At 32.4% G+C, this 22990-nt stretch overlaps 1 protein-coding gene across 1 annotated transcript; it reads left to right on the top strand.

The window, feature by feature from the left end:
- The first annotated feature begins 693 nt into the window (after positions 1-693).
- LOC111701224 (eukaryotic translation initiation factor 5B) lies at positions 694-22941 on the top strand. The gene is made up of 32 exons (XM_023472413.1): positions 694-802; positions 1249-1345; positions 1841-1975; positions 2691-2837; positions 3754-3808; positions 5030-5104; positions 5291-5934; positions 6714-6887; positions 7092-7127; positions 7513-7557; positions 7663-7755; positions 8170-8339; positions 9480-9579; positions 9805-9870; positions 10441-10579; positions 12146-12248; positions 12515-12587; positions 13752-13829; positions 14217-14332; positions 15624-15661; positions 15770-15816; positions 16018-16134; positions 16440-16528; positions 17151-17251; positions 18659-18741; positions 19144-19242; positions 19473-19555; positions 19825-19875; positions 20229-20288; positions 20465-20588; positions 21155-21271; positions 21929-22941. The coding sequence occupies exons 1-32, from the start codon at positions 756-758 to the stop codon at positions 22034-22036; spliced, it is 3510 nt and encodes a 1169-aa protein (XP_023328181.1). The 5' UTR covers positions 694-755; the 3' UTR covers positions 22037-22941.
- The last annotated feature ends 49 nt before the right edge of the window (positions 22942-22990 follow it).

Genomic DNA, 22990 nt, shown 5'->3' with positions numbered 1-22990 from the left:
TGTAGGTTCTTATAGATGAGAAGCGATATCTGTAGTTTCGAATAGTAAATGAGCTTTTGTTTTTATGACAAGATTCCTATGAAATTATTGACCAATAACTTTAACTTGACTTCACAGATTATTTAGTTTATTTAAAACGAGATTTACATTAATTCTCAGTTCGATCCATTTTTTGTTTATATTAAACGAGATTCATATTAATTCTTTGTTCCTATTCATTTATTTATCTTAAACATAACTAACATTTATTTTGACTGTTTATACATCTTATATCTAAAAAAACCAGAATTAACTCAAAAGATCAATGTTGATTATTACGATTTGGAAACTTTTAATGGTCCATAATTTGGCTGTGAATTTAAAAATTTGTCAGAGTACAAAGGTCAAAAAGTATCTTATGAAACTATTGTGTTCTATCACTCTTTCTCACTTCATCGGGAATTTCATAATGAACATGCTATAAAGTAATCAGCGTGCTATAAAGTTGATTTAGCTTTACATTTTAGCACGTGTTCTATAAAGTTTTGATTTGTTCCCGGATTTTCTCCCAAAAATTTGGGATATTTCAAAAATATTTTTTTTAATTGAAATGAAAATAAAATAAAATAAACTTTATATTTTGACTTATGCTTTGTTTTTAAAGCTTATTTGATCTAGAAATGTTCAAAAGTTTCTTTACTGAACAATGAAGCCAATTATTGTTCGATTTTAATTGCATTTAGAAATTAATTTAAAACAACATTTCAGAGAAAAAAATGGCCAAGGGTAAGAAGTCTAAGAAGGATGAGGACAGTGAAACTGGGTAGGAATAAGTTGGCTATTTTTCATAAAAGACTGAAATCAATTTTATTATTTTAATATGACTTCCTATCCTGGTTTTAATGTTAAATTTTTTAAGACATAGAAGTTGAGCTGAAAGTGCAGTATTGTAGAGAAAAAGTTTAGAATGTATTTTCTAAATTTTTTCTCTGCTGTATTTCAGCTTTACTACACTGTTAAGCCGGTCTCTCCCTTTAAATCCTCTTTTGACACATTTTACGGAACCATAAACACTCGGAATCAAAATGTTCCATTTTGAAGTCGTCCCGATTTATTTTTAAGAAACTGACAGTGCAACCTAAAAATTCGTAAACGTTTACTATCACAGGCGACAATTTTTTGTTAAAAATACGCATCGGTGCTGGTCATTTTGATAAAGAAATAAGAATTTAAGTTAAGTATTTCCAAATTTTTATTTTCTTTTTACAGTTCTGAAGAAGAATCAATGATTGAGGAGAAGAGTGCTAAGGGGAAGAAAGATCGAAAGAAGAAAAAGGAAAAATCGATTTCGGAAGATATGGAAAAGGTGATATTTTTGTCTCCTCTTTGGTTCGATGATAAATCGGAAACGGATGGTGAAATTGAAATGTGCAAAGGGGGAAGATTTAAATTAAAACAGAAGCATAGTTTGATCACAAGGCAAGGGTCGAAACTTTCTATCAGGGTGGAACCCTCAGTTCCACCCTCCGTTCCCTTCAAGATCTAAACTTGATCAGATCAGATCAGATTAGATCAGATCAGATCGAGTAAATATTGTTAATAGCTGATCGATCGATCCAGTGACCGACGGATTGATTTATTAATTGTTGGGTTGATTCATCGCTTGACCAATTAACTGATCGATTGATTGACTGATTGATTGATTTATCAATTGATTTTTCAGTTGATTGATTTATCTATTGATTGATTTATCGATTGATTGATTGGTTGATTCTGAAGATACAATATAACTTATATATATATATATATATATATATATACTTGGCTTGAATTAATTGTTAATTATTTGACATATTGTCAGGGAATGGATAAGTTAAATCTAAGTGATGAAGAAGAAGATGATGAAGATATTCCCAAACCAGTGAAGAAGGAGAAGAAGAAGAAAAAGAAGAAAGCGAACTCGGACAGCGAAGACGATGCTCCTGCAGTGAGCAAGGTAGTATTTATCAGATCTATTTCGAGCAGGAATTCTTTTTATCTCAAATTTTAGTGTGAAAGATTAAAAAAAAATTTAGTTATGTTTTTTTTCGCTGAATTTGCCTTGTTATGTCCTTATTTTCATTTTTTTCACACATTCAAATATGCGTTTACTTTTGAACAGGCTAAAATATCAAGGGAGTATATTTTGATGATCTAAGAAGTTATTGTTGAGAGATTTAATATAAAAAATTAGACATTCGTTCATTCTCTACATTATTTACGAAATTTTTAAATGATTTCCTACTTCACAATTCCTATGTTGAATCAGAACTTCTACTTCTCTTGGATGAAAAATGGATCGGTTCTAGGTCATATGCAATATACATATCTTTACGATTCATAGATTTCTTTTACAAAAAAAAGAATTTTCAAATTGTATTTCTTCTATATTTGGTTATTTTTATGCTAAAACTTGATAAAAACAATTCAGAAATAAAGAAATTTTTAATAGTTCTCTATTTTCATCATTCCGGAATCCGGATTAGGGTTTTGAGAGCAACAAGTTTTTATACACAGTTTTTGTTGATATTTTGCCCCTTGTATCCCGATTCGTGGATTTGCATACTTGTGCGGATCCTGATTCAGCAATCCAAAATGTTGAGGATCCAAGCACTGTGTAGAATTAATGTCGATTAGAAAAAAACACTTAATTTTAACATAATTATTTGTAGGGTGGATTCAGTTTATTGATGGCGGATGACCTCCCCTCCGAAGATGAAGAGAAGAATGAAGAGGAGGAAGAGGAAGTAGTGAAGGAGGAGAAGAAACCAGAGAAGAAGAAGAAGAAAGGGAAAGGAGACGAACAGGAAGTATCAAAGGTAGAAAATCTATAATTTCTAAATTTTCCTGTCTTATTAAAACAATGTAACTTCCACCCTACATTTCACCTAATATTTTTGTCCTAATGATTTGGTTTAAAGGGAGAGACCGACTAGATGTAGTAGTTGAGCTGAAAGTGCAGTATTGTAGAGAAAAACTTAAGAATTCATTTGATACCAATAATTCATTTTTACGGTGTATAATTTATAAATAAGAGCGTAAATCTTTTCTAATATTTCACTAATTGTTTCAGTCAGCAGAATAAACGTTTTTACCATTTAACCCGGACATAATATGTAAAATATTTATTTTAATTACTATTCTAGTACTATGCTGTTTAGGAACATATTTCTTAAAAGAAATTATCGATGAAAGCCATAGTAGAACCTTAGAATCGATCATTTCATTATCATCATTACCTTTACTGTCTCTATAATTTTGTTCGCGGATTTCTTTAAAATGTCGTCATCACAAATATAATAAAGAAAACCTCGCAACAAGTGACATAGCTGAAAGAATTTGCATAATCCTTCGAGATTTAAAAATAACTTATTGCAATGATAGTTCATTATTTTTCTCAACCTGTTTATATACATACAACTACTTTATAGAATAGAATCTGTTACATGTTTTGTCCATGTTATTTAGGAATTGTAACAAAAGCGTTTCTTCTGCTGACTGAAACAACTAGTGAAATATTACAAACGACTTTACGCTCTTATTTAAAAATTGTACACCGTAAATATGTCTCATTGGTATCAAATGAATCCTTAAGTTTTTCTCTACAAAAAAATACTTTCAGCTGAACTACCATCTAGTCGGTCTCTCCCTTTAAATCTAATTAAAAATTAATTCCGATCTAATTAATCTAATCTAATCTAATCTAATTAATGAATCTAATTATTTGTTGTCCAGGAGAAAGGAAAGAAGAAGAAGAAAAAGAAGAATGATGACGATGACGAGGATTTAGGAAAATCATTTCAAATTTTCTTTTTTTCGAATTCTTATTATTTTCATTTCAAAAAGTAAAAATCTGGATAAAACCTTTTTTCGCATTGACAAGTGAAGATCAAATTTTCTTTAAAGGGAGTGACCGGCTATGTAAGGTAATTGAACTGAGTATGCAGTGTTGTCGAAAACTTCTTTAGGATTCATTTGAGACATATTTCACTTTTTAAAGATCTCTAAATCCTGAGTTTGAGCGCAAATTCGACGTTCAAAACTCCTGATTTGGGGGTGGATAGTGGATACCCTTTCAGAATTAGTTTTTTTTTAAATTATTAAATAACGACAACGAAAAATAACGTAAAAATTATACAGTAATCTAATTAGATGGCTAGGAACATATTTCACAAAAGAAATTTATCAATAAATCCATGCTAAAATCGATTATTTCGTTTTCATTATTATATTGAATTTCTAATTTTCTTTGAATTTATTCGCAGATTTCTTTAAATTCTCTAAATGTCGTCTTTTCAATAATAATTATAGAAAATCTGCGAACATCTTTGTGAATAACGAGAAACTAGAATAATGAGGTAATAGAAACTAATAATTGAACAAGATTACTTATTTTCGATGATAAGATTAATTTTTATTTTCTCAAAATGTTCCTAAACATGACGTCTCTAGTTTATTGTAGAATATTTTTACATTTTATGTCGACGTTACTTAATAATTAAAAAAAAACTAATTCGGAAAGCGTATCCACCCCCAAATCAGGGGTTTTGAACGTCGATTTTGCGCTCAAACTCAGGATATACAGACTTTTAAAAAGTGAAATATGTCTCAAATGAATCCCAAAGAAGTTTTCCACAACACTGCGTCCTCAGTTCAACTACCTTACATAGCCGGTCACTCCCTTTAATTAGGATATTTTTTCTATAAAAAAAAGAGGATACTTCATGAACCAACTTTAGATAACATTCAGATAAAATAGAACATACATGGAAAATTCTGCTGAAGTTTACAATATACACTCACAGGGGTTTAATGTTCATCGAGGTTAATTCTGGATGAATACCTATTACAAGAAAAAATATGCCACATAAAATCTGCCAAATTTAGTATCTCAATTTTATCAAATCTGCTACGCATAAGATCTTAGTCCATACAATATGCCACAACATTTTTAGATTAACAATACAGCACTTCACAATATAGGCCTAAAATTTGAAAATTAAATGCCCAGATGCAATGCTGGCCGCATTACGGGCGGAGTATAATGATGAAGCTCCGCCCCCCGAGGCGGAAAATGCTTTTGCAGGTAATTTAAAGAAGACCCAGTTCTTAAAACTAAAAACCCGTATCCGGGAACGCGCTAGATCAGTAATACAAAATAATGTATTTTGGAAACAATCTATCAATAAAGTTAATCATTTTATCACCATGATCCTGAAATGGAATGGATCCCAAGCACTGCTGAAAACCAATTAAATTTTCATTTGTTCAGATACAGAAAAGGACAAGAAGAAGAAGAAAGACAAGAAGAAGGCGGAACCTAAAGCAGATACCGAAGAGGCGGAGGATGCTGGTTTTGAGGTTATAGACGGAGAAGAGGTCGGCGGAACAGTCAAAACCGCCGCGCAGAAGAAGAAAGAGAAGAGAGAAAGGCAAAAGCAGAAAGAGAAAACGGATGAGAAGTCCAAGGGGACTCTTGAAAAGAAGGACAGTGTTGAAAAAGAAGAGAAGGGAGTTAAAGACGAGACTGAGGCCACTCCTGAAGGAGGAGAATTAGAAGAAGAAGAAGGTGGGGATAAGAAGGGAAAAAAGAAGAAGGGTAAAAAAGAGGAGGAAGATAAGAAAAAGAAGAAGCCTAACAAAGCCGTCCTAGCCGCAATGCAGGAAGTTCTTCAGCGTCAAAAGGAGGAAGAGGAGAGAATGAGGTTGGAAGAAGAGGAGAAGGAACGGTTAGAGGATCTGAGAATCAAGGAGTTGCTGGAACAGAAGAAGAAGGAGGAGGAGAAGAGAGCCGCGAAGAAGGAGAGGGAGAAGCAGAAGAAAGCAGAGTTGAAGGCCCAAGGAAAACTGTTGACTCCGGCACAGAAGGCAGCTAAGGCAAGAGCAGAGGCTATGCTGGAAGCGATGCGGGCTCAGGTACCATCATTAAACTTAAATAGGAACTGTCGACGTTATTGGGACCCCCCCCCCTTTTTTTAAATAATAGCATGCTCGACTCGTAACGGTACCATTGAAACATTTTCTAAACAACATTAAGGAATATATATAATATATATTCATGTTTTTCTATCAAAATATTGATAATTTTCAAATACGGGTTCTTTCATTAAGTGACCTGAGAAATTTTGCACTAAAAAAATGGATATTGCCATAAAATCTTTTTTTTATAGGGACGATAGTAGTAATTTATTTTGGAGGGGCATGTCCGATTCACAACGGTACCCTTAAAAGCCTTGTCTGAATAAGAATGGATTTGATATCCAATATCTGTGTTAATTGTTCAACTTTTTAAAAAGCGACTTAAGCAATAATGCATTTCATCTGCAGATATAATTGATGGAAATTATCAATATTGAACACTTTTCAAACTAGAATAACAACTGGTATAGTAGTTTGCAAAAATTATCAGATAAAAGCTGTAAGGGGACTGTTGTGAATCGGACATGTCCCTCTTTTTAAATGTAAATTTACTTGATTTAACAACCTCAGTCCCATAAGGCCAGAAATTAACAACATCTTAAAAATTAGTTGCTAGATAAAGTAAAAAAGTCCACCATTTTGAATCAGGCATTCGTTAAAAATAATTTTCAAAGTGAGAAAGAGCTGTCTTTAAATGTTTTGCCAACTCGAAACAATTATTTGGTTTAAAAAACATAGAAAAATTAAAAAATTAAACTTAACGATGTTTTTACCAGGGAGTAAATGTACCTGTGGCCGGTGAGAAAAGACTAAGACCCGGAGCTAAACCAAGGAATAAGAACAAGAAGCAGACGACCCCGGAGTTAGAGGCTAAAGAGGAGGAGAATGAGGTTAGAGAAGAGAAAACAGAGGACACAGCTTCCACGGACACACCTGCTGAACTACCGGAGGTAAATTTGCTAGTTAACAAGAAATATCAACTAACCAAAACTTATCAATATGAGAGAGTTAAAAAAATATTATAACCTTTCAAACTTATATCTTAAGAGCAAAGATATCTTTCTCATTAAAGCGTAGATGGATAATGTACGTCGTTAATAGTAAAACTAGTTAAACTTTAAAAAATTAATAAGTTTTATAATATTTGTTTTTAGGAATTGCCAACGGAGGAAAAGGAGGAAGAAATAAAGGCTTGTTTTAATTATCAGATTTATTAATTCTTAAAACTTTGATTCTTCAGACATTTTAATTTCTTGTTACAAACGGCCGCCATTTTGATTCACCTAAAGTTTGAGCTGTTGAGCAGGACAAAATAATGGCTGCTGCAAACTTGCTTGCAGTTGCCCCAAGAGCTGTTTTTGCTGAAATAACTGGGACTGTAAACTAAAAAATGACGGATTCTGCTGCATTTAGACCATTTTGCATTGTAGTTCTCGATTTTAACTATTTCGATCATTTTGAATTTAAGTTCGCCATTTTGAATATTTCCGCCATTTTGAATTTAAGTTCTGCATTTTGAATATTTCGGCCATTTTGAATTTTTATAAATGGTTTGCTGATAATTAGGATATTAAGGATGCTTGGGACATAGAGAGTGACACAGAAGAAGAGAAAGCAAAGGAAATATATAATTTTAACTTCAGAAATTTAGAAATTATCAATTCTCCTTTTTAAATATTTATCTAAACATTTTGTTTCAAATGGTGAATTATGTTTCTAATGCAGAAAAAGGAGAATAAGGAGGAGGAGGAAAAGAAGAAGGTTGTGGAGCAGGTGAAGGAAGAACCAGAGGAGGATGACGAAGATGAAGAGGAGGAGGTAATAAAGAGAAAAAAAATTGTTTTAAAAATTAGATTTTGATATTTAGAATGTAGAGTGTAGACTTTAGATTAGGGTGACCCAAATCACCCTGATACATAAAATTTTTTCTTTTTGCAGCCACCGAGACTCAAATGGTTCAATACACATTTAAGTGTTCCTAAAAAAATTCAGATGTCTATGAAGCCATTAACAGCTACATGTAAAAATCGAAATATTGCTGAATGAATCGAAAGGATGTATTTTAATATTTAGGACTTATTTTAAAATTTGGGATGTATTTTAATATTTAGGATTTATTTTAAGATTTAGGATGTATTTTAAGATTTGGGATGTATTTTAATATTTAGGATTTATTTTAAGATTTAGGATGTATGCAGTATTTTAATGTTAATGATGTATTTTAATAAATAGGATGAGGACTCGGATGAATCTGAGTCCGAGGATGATGATAGTGAGGATGAGAGTGAAGAAGATGATGATGAGGAGGAGGAAGAGGAAGAAGATCTGGCAGAAGCAGAAAAGAAGAGAAGAAGGGCTCTGGAGAGAATTAGATTAAGGAAGGAGGAGAATGAAAAGAACAGGTTAAAAACATAGTTAATTAATATTTTAATTTTGCTTTTTTGATTATTTATTCTTCACATACTAGTCCTGGTGTAGGACTTGACGGAATGGGGTAACAATTTGAGCTGCAATGTGGACACGTACATAATGCATGTCTGACATGGGTCGCTAACAGATCCTACTAAGCAAGGCTTACATCTTACTTACATCTCATTATCTCAGGGGGTGCACACTGCACACTGCACAATGCACATGTTCTGCAAAGAAATTTAGCACTCAAACGTGGGCTTAACGTGGGCTCTTCGTTGCTAAGAAATTAAATTATTAGACAATTATTTGTTACTGCCTTGTGAAAAAAATTACAGTCCCATGATTCCGCTTCACAACATTATGTTCTTGAGCGCATTTTGTAATTCTTTAAGCATAAAATTATAACTGGTCACGAACATTAGTTTGTAGTTCTTGAAACATCAAAATATAACGGGTCACGAACAGTAGTTTTTAATCCTATAAACATCAAAATATAACAGGTCACGAACATCAGTTTGTAATTCTTTAAACATCAAATTATAACGGGTCACGAACAGTAGTTTGTAATTCTTTAGACATCAAATTATAACTGGTCACGAACAGTAGTTTGTAATTCTTTAAACATCAAATTATAACTGGTCACGAATGGTCATGATCAATTAAAACTCACCTCAGCGTCAATTTTAATTTTATTTTATTTCTGTATTAAAATCTTACTATAATAACGGATTTTGTTTAAAACAAAAAGTTTTTAGTTTTTTTTTCAGCAAGTTTTAAATAATTCTATATTATAGGTTCTTAAGATCAATTTGGTTCGCAACCCAGACCAAATATTGGCCCTTTAATTTCTCTGCAAAGCAATATAAAATGTATTGTTACAGAAATAGACTTAACATTAAAAAAACTTAGTATAAAGTCTGATCTACAAAAGTACACTTTTATGAGCTGTCTGACCATTCAAGAACAGAGCAGATGTACATGTTTCTCTCGTTGAAAACTGATTTTTGGTTTCTCTTTACAAGCAATCACGGATGTATGCTACAGAAACGAGGGTAGAAATGAAAGTTGGGTATGGCCCTATTTAAATGGAGTTTCAATTGGAATAACAAGGACACTCTCTTCAATTTCAGGACTACAGATGTATTGCGAGCCCCTGTGGTTTGTGTACTTGGCCACGTAGACACTGGAAAAACTAAAATTCTTGACAAGCTGCGTAGAACGAATGTCCAGGTAAATAAAACAACTTTTAAAATAGTAAGTTGTGATCTATTGTCTTTGATTTCCAATTAAAAAGTTTCCGACTCTCTACTATGGTTTTCATCAGCTTTCTATATCAGTTTTCTTTAATTTATTAAATCCAGTTTTTTTAAGATTTGAATATAAAGAAAGAAAAAAAGTTTATTTTGTACCAAATGGCGAGGACCGAATATAGTCTTATTTTTAAAAATAATTTAGGACGGAGAGGCAGGTGGTATTACTCAGCAGATCGGAGCAACCAATGTTCCTATTTCCGTCATCCAGGTAACCGTGATAACTGATTTTACCGCCTTTCAACAAATATTACTGACCTATGATATGATTCCCCTAACATAGGGACGTAACGTTACTTTTCTTCCCTTGATAAAGTAAACTAACCACCCGCTCTGCGAAGGTTTCGTGAAAACATTCGCGCAGTTTCATCGAAAAAGACGATAAAATTGTGTACAACTACTTTGTCAGCAAAATTGTGATAAGTTAAAATTTCCTTTTCTTCCCTGTAAAGTAGTTGTAAATAATAAAAAACATAAACCTATCTTATTTAAACCTTGGAAGACACGCTAGATATTTGTTCTTATTCACTTTTTATCGTTGTGCATAAAAATATCTTATTATTTACAATTATTTGCGGGATTTTTAGCTATAATTGGTAATAACTTTATATCAGTCATTCTGAACCTCGGGAATATCATTTAGTGGTAAAAAGGCTTAGTTGTGTCCCCCTAATTATATATTTTTTTAAATAGTGGAACATTCCCATTCATGATTAAACTTTCTTATTGACCTTTTTATTTTTATTTAGAAACATTCGTATTGACATTTAATTTATTTTAGGAGCAATGTAAGATGGTTCCTGAGTTTATCTCTAACCCACTGAAGCTCCCTGGCCTCCTTATCATTGATACACCTGGTCACGAATCCTTTAGTAACCTCAGGGACAGAGGGAGCAGTCTCTGTGATATAGCAATCTTAGGCAAACTTTTTAGTCCTTAAACAAATTGTTCGTAAGAAATGCGAAAGAAAATGAACATTTTGGTACAAAGGAGAAAGTATTTTTGGGGGGGGGGGGGTTGCTTTTCCTAAAAATATGTAACCTGCAAACTTCATATTCTCTGAAAGGGGTTTATATCTCTTCAAGAAAAAAACTTTCTTGCAGATCCAACGTTGCGTTGAAGGTTTCAAACTTGACTGGTACAGGAATTAAAATTTTTAATGACAAACTGTATAACTTTTTATTTTCATTATATAAAAAACATTTAAGCGAAAGCTGCTTTGAATAATCATCCTAGCTTGAATTTAGCTTTTGAATTAATATTTACCAAGGATTTTTCCCGATTTAATCGCACTCACCACTGTGCAGTGTCTAGTCACATTGCGTTTCTGTCGTATATAGATGAATTCCTACTGTTCAAGGATGGTGTTGAAAGATAAAAGACGACATTTAAGACTAACTTCTTAAAAGTATTTTAGATATTTGTTAAATAACTCTGAAAAATATTTTTCGAAGCGAATATGTTTACAAAATGTACATTTATACGCAAAGTGTCAATATTTACAAGTACAAATGTACTTTATTACAACAATGTTAAATCTTGACTTTGTTCCAGTGTCATTAAATTTACTGAAACATGAGATGTAATTATCTGGTGCTATATTAATTGGACTAATGGTCGAATGGACTAACTCTCAGTTTTACTTAAGTCAGCTGTTCACTTACTGAATTTGTGCTTTAGCCTTTATAAGTTTTAACTGGTCTTATAATCATTTAGAAAAAAATGTTTAAGTAAAAATTTGAAGGCTGTATATAAGGAAATTTTGATATCCTGTTCTGTATATGAGGATTGAATTATGGATCAATTATAACCTAATTTGAATAATCTGAATAAATTCAAAGCATGTTAAATGCTTTTTTATTCCCGATATGGTGTAATAAAAAGGAATTTTTACATTAGTTCAGATTGTCAGTACTCCAATTGATAAAGCATCTCCGACATTGAATGAATTAAATGTCGTCTTCGATCTCACAACACCTTCCTACGAGGCGTGGTTCCTAGCTTGGCGGAGGGGGGGATAGATAAAACTCCTAAGAATGCGCGAATACCGGATAATATTTCTTTAATTCTCTCTCTCTATGACAGCTTGCCATGACAGCTTGTTTCTATAGATAGTACGGGTTAAGGATGGTTATTATGAATCTGATACAATAAGGTTGATTTTAATTTGATACGAATGTTGTTCGATTTTTGATACGAATGTTGATTTTAATTTCATACGAATGTTAATGATTATTATGACTGTGAGACAGGTTGGATTTTTGATACGAATATAGAGAGAGAGAATTAAAGAAATATTATCCGGTATTCGCGCATTCTTAGGAGTTTTATCTATCCCCCCCTCCGCCAAGCTAGGAACCACGCCTTCCTACGAGGAATTTGCTATATGCACAGTGTGCAGTGTGTATACAGTTTATAAATTTTGGAACAAAATCAAAAAGCACATCGCAGATAAATGCACAACGGACTAAATTTTTATCTGATAGTTGTCGATATTATGCACGGACTGGAACCCCAGACAATAGAGAGTTTAAATCTACTTAAGAAGAAGAAAACTCCATTTATTGTAGCACTTAACAAAATAGACAGGTTAAACAAATACACTGATAAAAATTAGTGAATGAAAAATAATTTATATGTTAACAGACAACAAGACTAATGTCTTTTAATTTGATTTTTGAAAGCAAAATTGTATTTAGTTTTATTTGTAGATCTTACCTCGTAAAGAGATTTCATGGGCCTGGACACCTAATGTGGTCCGGGGGGGGGGGGGGTTAACTGGTAGTAATCACACTATTAGGAGCCGCATAATAGACAGATGGATGGATGGTGATAATAATACACTTATATAATAGATTGTACGAATGGAAAGCAAACAGGCACAAGGACGTTAGAGAGGTTATGGAGATGCAACAGCATAATACACAGGTAAAATAATCAATCAATTAATCAATCAAAACTTAGTTGATTTAAAGGGAGTTACCGGCAATTCATGCAGGTTGAACTGAGATTGCAGTATTCCAGAGAATTTTTTTAGGATTCATTAGGAGACCTATAAAACGGTTTAAAGATCTATAATTACTGAGTTTGAGCGCAAAGTCGACGTTAAAAATCATCGACTTGGGTGGATACATTTGAAAATCGGTTTTTTAAAATTATTAAATGACGAAAAAAATGTAAACAAAATTCTACATAATTAGTTGTTTAGGAACAGGATGAGAAAATAAAAATTAACTCTTATCAAGGAAAATAAATAATCTTGTTCAATTATTAGTTTCTGTAATCTCTCATTATTTACAAAGATTTTCTGCAGATTTTCTGGAATTTTTAATGAAAAGAGGACGTTTGAAGAATTTTTAGAAATCGGCGAACAAATTCATGGAAAATAAGAAATTCAATATAATGATAAACGAACTAATTGATTCTAACATTAATTTATTGACAAGTTTCTTTTGAGAAATATGTTCCTAAACATCTAATTAGTTTACTTCAGCATTTTTGCAATATTTTTTCTCGTCGTTATTTGATAATTTAAAAAACCAATTCTCTAAACGTACCCACCCAAATTAATGATTTTGGAAGGCGACTTTGCGCTCAAACTCAGTAATTATATATCTTCAAACCGTTTTCTATGCCTCAAATGAATCCTAAACAATATCTCTACAATACTGCAATCTCAGTTCAACCACCATATATTGCCCTCCCTTTAATGTATATCATCAAACTGTAAACAATATAAACCGTCTAACAAGTAATGAACAAATCCTCAAAGCTGTTTTGTCAATTATCAATAACAATGATTGGCTAAGGAATTGTTGGTTGATTCTAAAACCAAATGGCAACAATCATATGAGCCGAATAATAATTTACTGAGCCACAGTTAAATCAATGCATCTTTGGACGACATACCCAAAATAAAGTATGTATTAGATTTATTAATAAGTAAAGTAAGTAATTTATAAAGATTTGTTATCAATTTTGTTCTTTAAAATTACGAAATTGAGTTGGGAAAACATTTAAATTAATCCATTTTTCATCTGTTCGATCGAATATTTAAAGAAAACCCTCAAGATATTAATAATGCTGATTTAGATGGAGTTTAAGAAGAGAAAGGATGAAGTTATTCTCGGCCTGAACGAACAAGGATTGAACGCATCACTTTTCTATGAGGTGCGTACTGAGCAATTTAAGCTTATTTGAGAAAAAGTTTTCCAATTTTTTTTATTATATTTGGGAAACATTTTCGGGGATTTGGGCAATGTATCACCAAAATACAGAATATATATTTAGAAGAATTAAGCAATTTCCAAGTAAAATTGCTATTTTTCTGCAAGTGTTAAAATTTGTGATGGTCTGTGGGTTCCACATAGTGGTCCCTTTTATACTGGGTTATAAGGGTTAATTGATTGCTTGTTTGATCAATTGATTTGATTGGTAAATTGATTGATTGATTGGTTGATTGACCGGTTGCTTGATAAATTGATTTAATTGGTAAATTGATTTATTGATTGATTTATCGATTGATTTATTGATTAATTGATTATTTTGATATTCTAGAACCCCGACCCTAAAGAGTACATAAACCTGGTTCCGACCTCCGCCCACAGTGGAGACGGGATGGGGAACCTCATGGCCATGCTTGTTCAACTATCACAAACCTTCCTTGCAAAACGGTAAAAAAATTATGTTTAATATTTCTGGGGGAGAGAAAGCAGGGGTATGTAAATCTGCTCGGAAAAATTAACTCTGAATAAAAGGGGGGGGGGGCGTGAAAATCTACTTTTTTGTCACATTTTAGTTTTAAAGTAATACTTTTACATAGTTATTTTGGCGTTGGGTCATTTCATAGATAGACATTTCATAGAAAGACGTTTCATAGAAAGACATTTCATAGAAAGACATTTCATAGATAAGACATTTCATAAATAGGATATTTCATGGATAGGACATTTCATAAAAAGACATATGATAGACATACATTTCATAGATAGGAATTTTCATAGATAGGACATTTTATAGATAAGAATTTTCATAAATAGGACATTTCGTCGATAAGACATTTCATAGACAGAAGATTTTCCAAGGACAGATTTTGCAACTAGACAAGGGAAAATGTAAATACTCCCCAGACACATTGCTAAAACGTGTTTCGTTTAATGTTCATGGATAGATATGGTAGAAACTTCTGTTTGTTACTTCCTCTATGGCCACGAGCCAGTCTGGATCTTAAACTGCAGTACATTACCCAGCCTTGTTTATATTCAGTCCAACAGAATGTTAAACCGTTGTACAGTTAGTACAGACATTAGATCAGTACACATAAAGCCTAGCAGGAATTCAGAGCCTCCCTCAGCGTTATTAGTATATTTCTAAATTTGAAATTGATATTTTATCATTGTTTAACTTTTATTGTTCTTGTAAATGACTTGTATTGTAAAATGTCCTTTATTCATATACTGGTAAATAACTTGTGATATTGTTCAGCATATAAACAAACCGAGGGAATAAATGTATGACTTCAATCCGTTCTTTATCCATGCGTTTTGCCAGATCTTAGTTCAAGATACAAGATTAGATTTAAAGCGAATGTTCGCGAAAGACAACGAAACATATAAAAAAACATTACATATGAAGAGTACTTTATTTAATTTCTTAAGGACTTAATTTCAACTTTTTCATCTGTAAAAACCTTTATTTCCATTAACAGTTTTTCACTAATTTACGATAGACATAGATAGAAGGAAGACATGGTCTACGTCATAAGTCTAACCGAGATTAACACAATTAATAGACAGAAAAGATTTTTTATAGACAAGGGAAAATATCATTTATATAGAAAAATCTCTGTTTATGGAAAATCTTCTCTGTTTACGAAATGTCATATCCATGAAATGTCCTACCTATGATATTGTTATATATGAAATGTCTTTCTAAGAAAGTCCCAACGCCGTTACTTTATTTCAGGTTGTCTTACACGGAAGAAGTGCAAGCAACAGTTTTAGGAAATTACCAAAATCTACTTTAATTTTTATATTTTATATCAAATTTATAAACGTTTCCTCTTATATAATATCAAGTGATTAATTATTTTAAATTTTGGTAATCTTCAGAGGTGAAAGCTATCGGTGGTTTTGGAACCACAATTGACGTTGTATTGGTAAGTGTTTTTTAACATAAGAAATTTGACGAATGATTGATAATGGTACTGATTTTTAAGTACCTGCTTTTACAGAGCGCAGGCTGCATGTACATTGTACATGCACTGCAAGGCGGTCTGGGGGTTCAATGTTGGGTTCCCGTTTAGTTCCTGTCATAATTATTATTTTAATGAAATAGTTTTTAAGAAAACAAACTATAGGTGAACGGACAGTTGAAGTTTGGACAGACCCTAGTGTTGGCTGGTACAGATGGACCTATAGTTACGACAGTGAAAGCTCTCCTTACTCCGTCTAAAATGCAGGATCTTCGAGTTAAGGTACAAGTTTCTGGGCTTTTATTAGTGTATTCTCACAGCCCCCCCCCCCTCCGATTGTGTAATGTTTATTAGTTTCATATGCAAAGTTTTTTTGTATTATCTTGGCTTTATCTAATAATCTGTGAAGTAGTAAATAATTTGGTCAAAAACAAATTATTGTGTCGAGTTAAAAAAAATTTTCATAATTCTGGGGCCGCAGGATTTATCGACTGAGTGTCTTAGAAAAGAAGTAATTGAACTTGTTATTAATTACCTTCTATGACGAAACTTTCAGAAGCATTAGTTTGAATCTCTTTTTTGTTTAGAGTCAGTATACTGAGCATAAAGTGCTTCATGCAGCTCAAGGTGTCAAGATTGCTGCCAAGGAGTTGGAAAAGGTTATTGCTGGACTCAGGTATTATACATTTCTTTAATATTCAACTTCTCCAACAATTGTCCGACTGAAAAATTAACTTTTCTGTTTTATTTGATTAGTTGATAAATTAATTGATTGGTTGTTAACCTCATCTGATTTTACGATTTCTGAGTTGATCAATTTTCTTATCGTACAGTTAAGTGTGTGGTGTAGTTCATATGTACATGCTGAAAAAGGTTTTTTAAATTAAAACAGTTACCCAAATAAAATTGAAAATGAAACAGGAAGACGATTATATTCAGCAATTGCTGAATATAATCTATTTAAACCTACTAGTTTTATACAAAATTTTAAATAAAAATATTTTCCTTTAAATTTGACACAGTTTTATATCAATATCTCGAGACAGGAACATCAGATAGAACTCTAATAGGTCTCGATCAACTCCTAAATTGCTTAGGTTTCAGCCTATACTCTGATTCATTTTTCCTAAACAGTCTCTTTAAATAATAAAACCAACTCTTTCGCGGTTCAATCAATTGCTATGTATTAAATGTTTACTTGTTATTCTGGCTTGATAGTAACTTTACAGCATTTGATATAAATATTGGATTCTTAATTTTAGATCTATTTTAATAATAATTCTACAAACTATTTCTAGTATGAGAGTAGCGAATAATCCTGATGAGGTTGAAATACTAAAAGAGGAAGCTGAAGCAGATCTTAAAAGCGCTCTTAATGCAATTAAACTTAAAGACCGAGGTGAGCACTTCATGGCATATAACAACTTCCAACTTTTGTAGTCAACATTTTTTTCACGCCATAAATATTTCTTTAAGTTTTGCCAATTTGCTCCATTGTGTTTTTTTTTTAAATATTTAGTAAGGTTTTGATCATATCTCATGTTAAAAGGTGTGTTTAGAGGGATACATAGTTTTATTTTTCAATGTTTAATATTTTGGTACTTGGATTCAAATCATAGATCATCAGATGGAAATATTTTGAGATTTCTGTATTTCATTTTCTTCTTTTCATATTTCAGCTAATTTTGAAAAAAATTGGATGTCCTTGTAGTTTGCCACTTTACAAGTAAGAACTATTCTTAAAGGATCTTGCTTTTTTCTAAACCCTGTATTTAATTGAACTAGCTGAGGATCTTGCTTTCTTTTCTCGGAACTCTGTATTAAATTAATTACTAATGAGTTGCACCTGACTAAGCAATGACGGCAATTCCATGATATTTTCTTGGGGGCCGGGAGGGGGGGCGATCATCTCACCCCCTCCTCCTTCCCCGGGGGGTGGACGCCTTCCAAGCCTCCATCTCTAATATCAATATATCTAATCAAGAGATTTCCCTTCCATTTTTTCCTGTTCAATTTTCTTTTTTCATCTTGCTTCTTTTTTCTTGTTTCTATACTTTGAGGCCTCCAAATAATTCTTTTGACTTCGAGTTGTGGAGCAGGTAGGAGAGAAATTAGGAGGTTTGTAGGAAGAAGGGTAAAGGGGGATTATACTATGTGTACATTTCTTACTTCCCCTGTAGGATATGAGATGCGCAACTAAACGCAGCGCTCCACCAAACTGTAAAGCCGGGACTGCTTTGAGAGATTTCCATTCTCTTATTTTAACCATTTATTTAATCGAATATAAAGGCTATCATTTAAAAGCATATTAAATAAAATCTGTTTAATGTTTATAACAAAAATACTGCTAAATATCACCTTTAAATATATGCCAAGGAAATACAGAACCCCAAATTATACTTATCCATAACTTTTAACATTTTTCATTATTTAAAAATCTTTTTTTAAAAAAATCGTAAAATAAAAATCCCGGAGGGAGGGAAACTCCCTCTCTAATCATTTAATTATATGCTTTAACCATTTGTTTGATATAATTCTCTGGCAGAAGGGGTTCGGACCGGTAGGGCCGGTATCATGGCTCAAATTTAGTTTTGAGTTTGACATTATTTTTAAACTATGTCAGGTTAAAAAACCTTGTTCTGGAGGGGATCGTGAAGGTGGCGTACCCCAGCTAGGTTAGGAAGCTGTTGGACATTCCCTGGCTTGTTGAGTTGTATTGAATCGAATCGAATTATTTGAATTGAATTGAATTGAATTGAATTGAATGAATTTAATTTAATTGAATTGAATTGTGAACTTTTTTCAGGAGTGTTTGTGCAGGCGTCAACTCTTGGGTCTTTAGAGGCGCTACTCGAGTTTTTAAAAGCTTCGAAAATTCCGTATGCTGGGGTATGTTGAAACATTTTTATATTCAGTCATGGTCTTCATTTATACGCAGGGGTCTATATATTTTTCTAACATGATCCCCCCCTTTTTTATAAATAATTTTTTCCAATAATTGGTATGTTTGCGCACATCGGAAATTTACTTTCTCTGATGTTATTCGCTGAATTGGGTAAAGAAATTTATCCATGTAAAAATAAAAAAAATTAAGAAGTGTCTAAAAGGGTGAAAAAAAACTTCTTTTCTCCAGGGATTCAAGTCTCAGTTCTTGACCCCCCCTCCCTTTTCATTGGCAATTGTGTTAAATCTAAAGAAAAAATCCATGAAAGTTTAAAATCCTGGATTGGCTGGATGGTCTATTGATTGATTGATTAATTGATTGATTAATGATATTTTTGGTTTGTTTAGGTTAGAATTGGTCCTGTTGTTCGACGTGACGTAATGCGTGCCAGCACTATGCTTGAACACGAAGCCAAGTACGCCGTCATTCTGGCTTTTGACGTCAAGGTAAATATTATAAAGATGAACAATCAATATTAAAACTCAGCTGTAGTCACAGTATCCTGTCACTCTATTAAACCTTCTTCATAAACCTTAGAAATATTTAACTTATTTTACTTGCATTGCTTTCTTAAAACCGTTATTGTACAGTAGTTTTCTTAGTGTACAACATGTACTGAACATATTGTGTTCAGTAAAACCACGTATGTACATTGTACATGAACATGTTGATGTAGGTTGAGAGAGACGCCCAGGAGATGGCGGACAGGGAGGGAGTCAAAATATTCCAGGCAGACATCATTTATCATTTATTCGATAGGTAAACTACCAGTTGCATTATCAAACATCATCATACAATTTGTAATCGAATTAATCTGGGAAATCGGGCAAAATTCTCAAGGTTATGCTGAACGAATTCGCCAAACGAGAGGAGTTTTTCAAACATGAGTTCAGTTTCTTGTATAAATTTGGAAAATGCAGCTGGCATACCCATAATATCTACTGGATTTGTTTCTTTTTAAATGAAATCGGAAGAAAAAATCCCAAATACAGTGATTTTCCCAAATAAAGTGATTTTAAATAATTTAGGTTTACTGAATATCAAGCAGATCTGGCCAAACAGAAAAAGGAACAATTCAGGTTTAGCTAAACATTTTGTCTTACTTTTATATGCGAATCCAGATCTGGGTCCTGGTTCTTTTTACAACGTTTTTTTCTCTTGCATATGTTTGTGCTAAAACTTAATGAAACATTCAAATTGAATGATATTGATAATCTCCATTTTTTAACAGTTAAGATTTGGGTTTTCAGAGCAAATAGTTTTCTTTCTTACAGTTGTTGGTTGATATTTTGTCACATAGCTCTGTTAACCCGCATACTTCTGCGGAATTAGATCCGGATCAAGGAAGCCAACGAATCCGGATCCGGATCCTGAGCACTACCTAATAAACTACATTAGATGTCTTAATCTTATTAATCTAGTTTGTTTCTAGATCTGTTGCTGTATTCCCGTGTAAGCTGAGGATAATGAAAGAACACGTCTACATGTCCAGGTAGAAACTAGAATTCATGATATTTGATTTGATTTGATTTGATTTGATTTGATTTGATTTGATTTGATTTGATTTGATTTGATTTGATTTGATTTGATTTGATTTGATTTGATTTTTGATTTGATTTGATTTGATTTGATTTGATTTGATTTGATTTGATTTGATTTATTATCTAGAGACCCTATAGTGTGTGGGGTGAAGGTTGAAGCAGGAACCATAAAAACTGGAACTCCGATCTGTGTACCGAGCAAAGAATTTATCTATATCGGAATATGCACAGGGATACAGCACAACAGCAAGGTAAATAAAATTAATGAAAAGTCTTGTTTTGGAAATTAAAGTATCCGTGGTAATAAACTTAGTTGGAAGGTACGCCATGAGAGGGATCATACTTTTATAATCCAAATATTTTTTGTCATTTTTACGTGTTACTAGCTGAAGAGCCCGACGTTGCCCTTGGAATTTAAGAAATACTTGAGAGAAACAAATTTAGAATTAAAAAAGATCAAATTCGAAGAAAAAATATTTTTTTTTAACAAATTCGTATTTTTTTTATGTTATTTATATGAGTGAAGAGCTTCATTACATAGATAGAATTCGGTTTTTTTTCATGATTCCGAATCAAATTTCTTATTAATTGTTTGATTACAGGAATGATTAAATATTTTAAAATTGGAGTGGTTGGGCAAAACATATTTTTTGTTTTTATATAAAATATTGATTTAGGATGTTTTAATATAAAATACTGATCTAGAATGTTTTAATATAAAAAATTGATCTAGAATGTTTTTATATAAAATATTGATCTAAGATGTTTTAATATAAAATATTGATCTAGGATGTTTTAATATAAAATATTGATCTAGGATGTTGAGTTTGCGCGTAAAGGAGACGAGGTTTGCGTGAAGATTGAGGCTGTCCCGGGGGAGGCGCCGAAGATGTTTGGTCGACACTTTGACGAGACAGATCTTCTTATCAGCAGAGTAAGTATTCATCCTCATTCGTATCCTGCACCTAACATTGATCTTATTCCAGATGCTTAAACCAAGAGCACACTATCGATACCGATCAGATCATGAACACCATTTTTTATTGATCTTAATCCAGATTCTATTTTTATCAAACATGCGACTTTCTTTTCTAATCCAGATCCCAATATTAATCATGAAACCTCGTGATCTTATCCAAATCCCGAAATTGATTCCGATTATAATCCCGAATATAATCCTCATCTTCTTCCCGATCCTAATTTGATCAACTATTTATGATTGTAATCATAATCCTTATCTTTATCCTAAGTTTTATCATGATCAAGTTTACAACCATATCCAATAGTGATTTTAATTCCTATTTTAACCTTGATTAAGGTCACGAGATGCTTGTAAACAGCTTAACCCGGAAACGCCTCAAAAAATGGACTTATTTAATGTCGTCTTATCTCGACTTGAAATTTAAAAAAATATATATTCCAGTGGTTTTGCAGCCCGTAGTCTGTCCTAGCTGCATCGCGCGACCCCCTCTAAAGCCTGCGATCTTATCATCAAAATCTTGATCTTGTTGCTCTTCTTGATCTCGATCCAAGTATCCACAATTGTCTAGTACTTGATGATTTGTTCTTTATCTTATTCTTATTTGTTCAGATATCCCGTGAATCTATCGACGCTTGTAAGGACTACTTCAGAGACGAGCTGACAAAGACAGACTGGGTTCTCATGGTTGAGCTGAAGAAACTCTTTGAAATATTGTGATTGAGACATGAACAATCTGTAATCAATCCGGCTCAAATCACATGCTTTATGTTTTCTCTCACTCGCTCAGCCAGTTACAACTCGTTCGAACCAGATCAATCGGGAGACGAGTCGCCATTTTTAGTCTTTTATTCTTTCCCCATCCTTTATCGATCAATGTTTTGTTAAATCATATGTAATGCTACATTTATTATTTTTTTTCACTTGTTAGTCTTTTCACTGGTGACGTTTTTATTCCATCCATCTTCGATAGCCATGCTTTTGTAAAATTTAAATATCTCTTATCGTAGATTTGATCCCATAAAACTTTGAATTATTATTAAAGAAATATTTTTTGATTGGATTTGATTAAGTAAGGTTTTATTTACCCTCTTTTTAGCAATTTTTGTTTTTGTTTTCTGGGTGCCTAGTCTCTTGAAATAAGTTCAAACGATCAAAAAATACGTTTCTCAAATTCCCGTGACCATTGCACCTAAAAATCAACCCTTCATCTCGTTGGCGAGGACAAAGATTTCATTGTTTTTTTTTTCTCGTTGGAATTTATCTCCGTATGTTCAGTAGAGAATCAAATATTTTTCTATCAGAATTGTTCAGAAGACGATTAAAAATGAAATCGTCGTTGTGAATCGTTTATGAAAAATATTAAAGTTGACATTTTCTATGACATTGACATTATTCCTGTAAGGCATATTTTATATTATATATAAGTGTACGAGCTTAAAAACTTTTTTTTTCTACCGTCGCTAAAATAATTTTTTTTTTGACATACAAAGAGTAAATCGTTAAGGGTGATCGTTAAGGATGAATTTTAAAAGTTTTCTGAAAGGGGGGGGGGGTATATAATAAATGTAGTAAACCTGTCTGTGATCGGTTTAATTAATAAATTGAATAAAATCAAAAAATTGTTCTGGTTTATTCCAATCATTAAATTGTTAACAAAGATTTGATAACTGT

Source organism: Eurytemora carolleeae, unplaced genomic scaffold, assembly GCF_000591075.1.
Source record: "Eurytemora carolleeae unplaced genomic scaffold, Eaff_2.0 scaffold175, whole genome shotgun sequence".
NCBI lineage: Eukaryota > Metazoa > Arthropoda > Copepoda > Calanoida > Temoridae > Eurytemora > Eurytemora carolleeae.
Note: the sequence above shows the minus strand (reverse complement) of the source record. Positions and strands in the feature narration are given on the sequence as shown.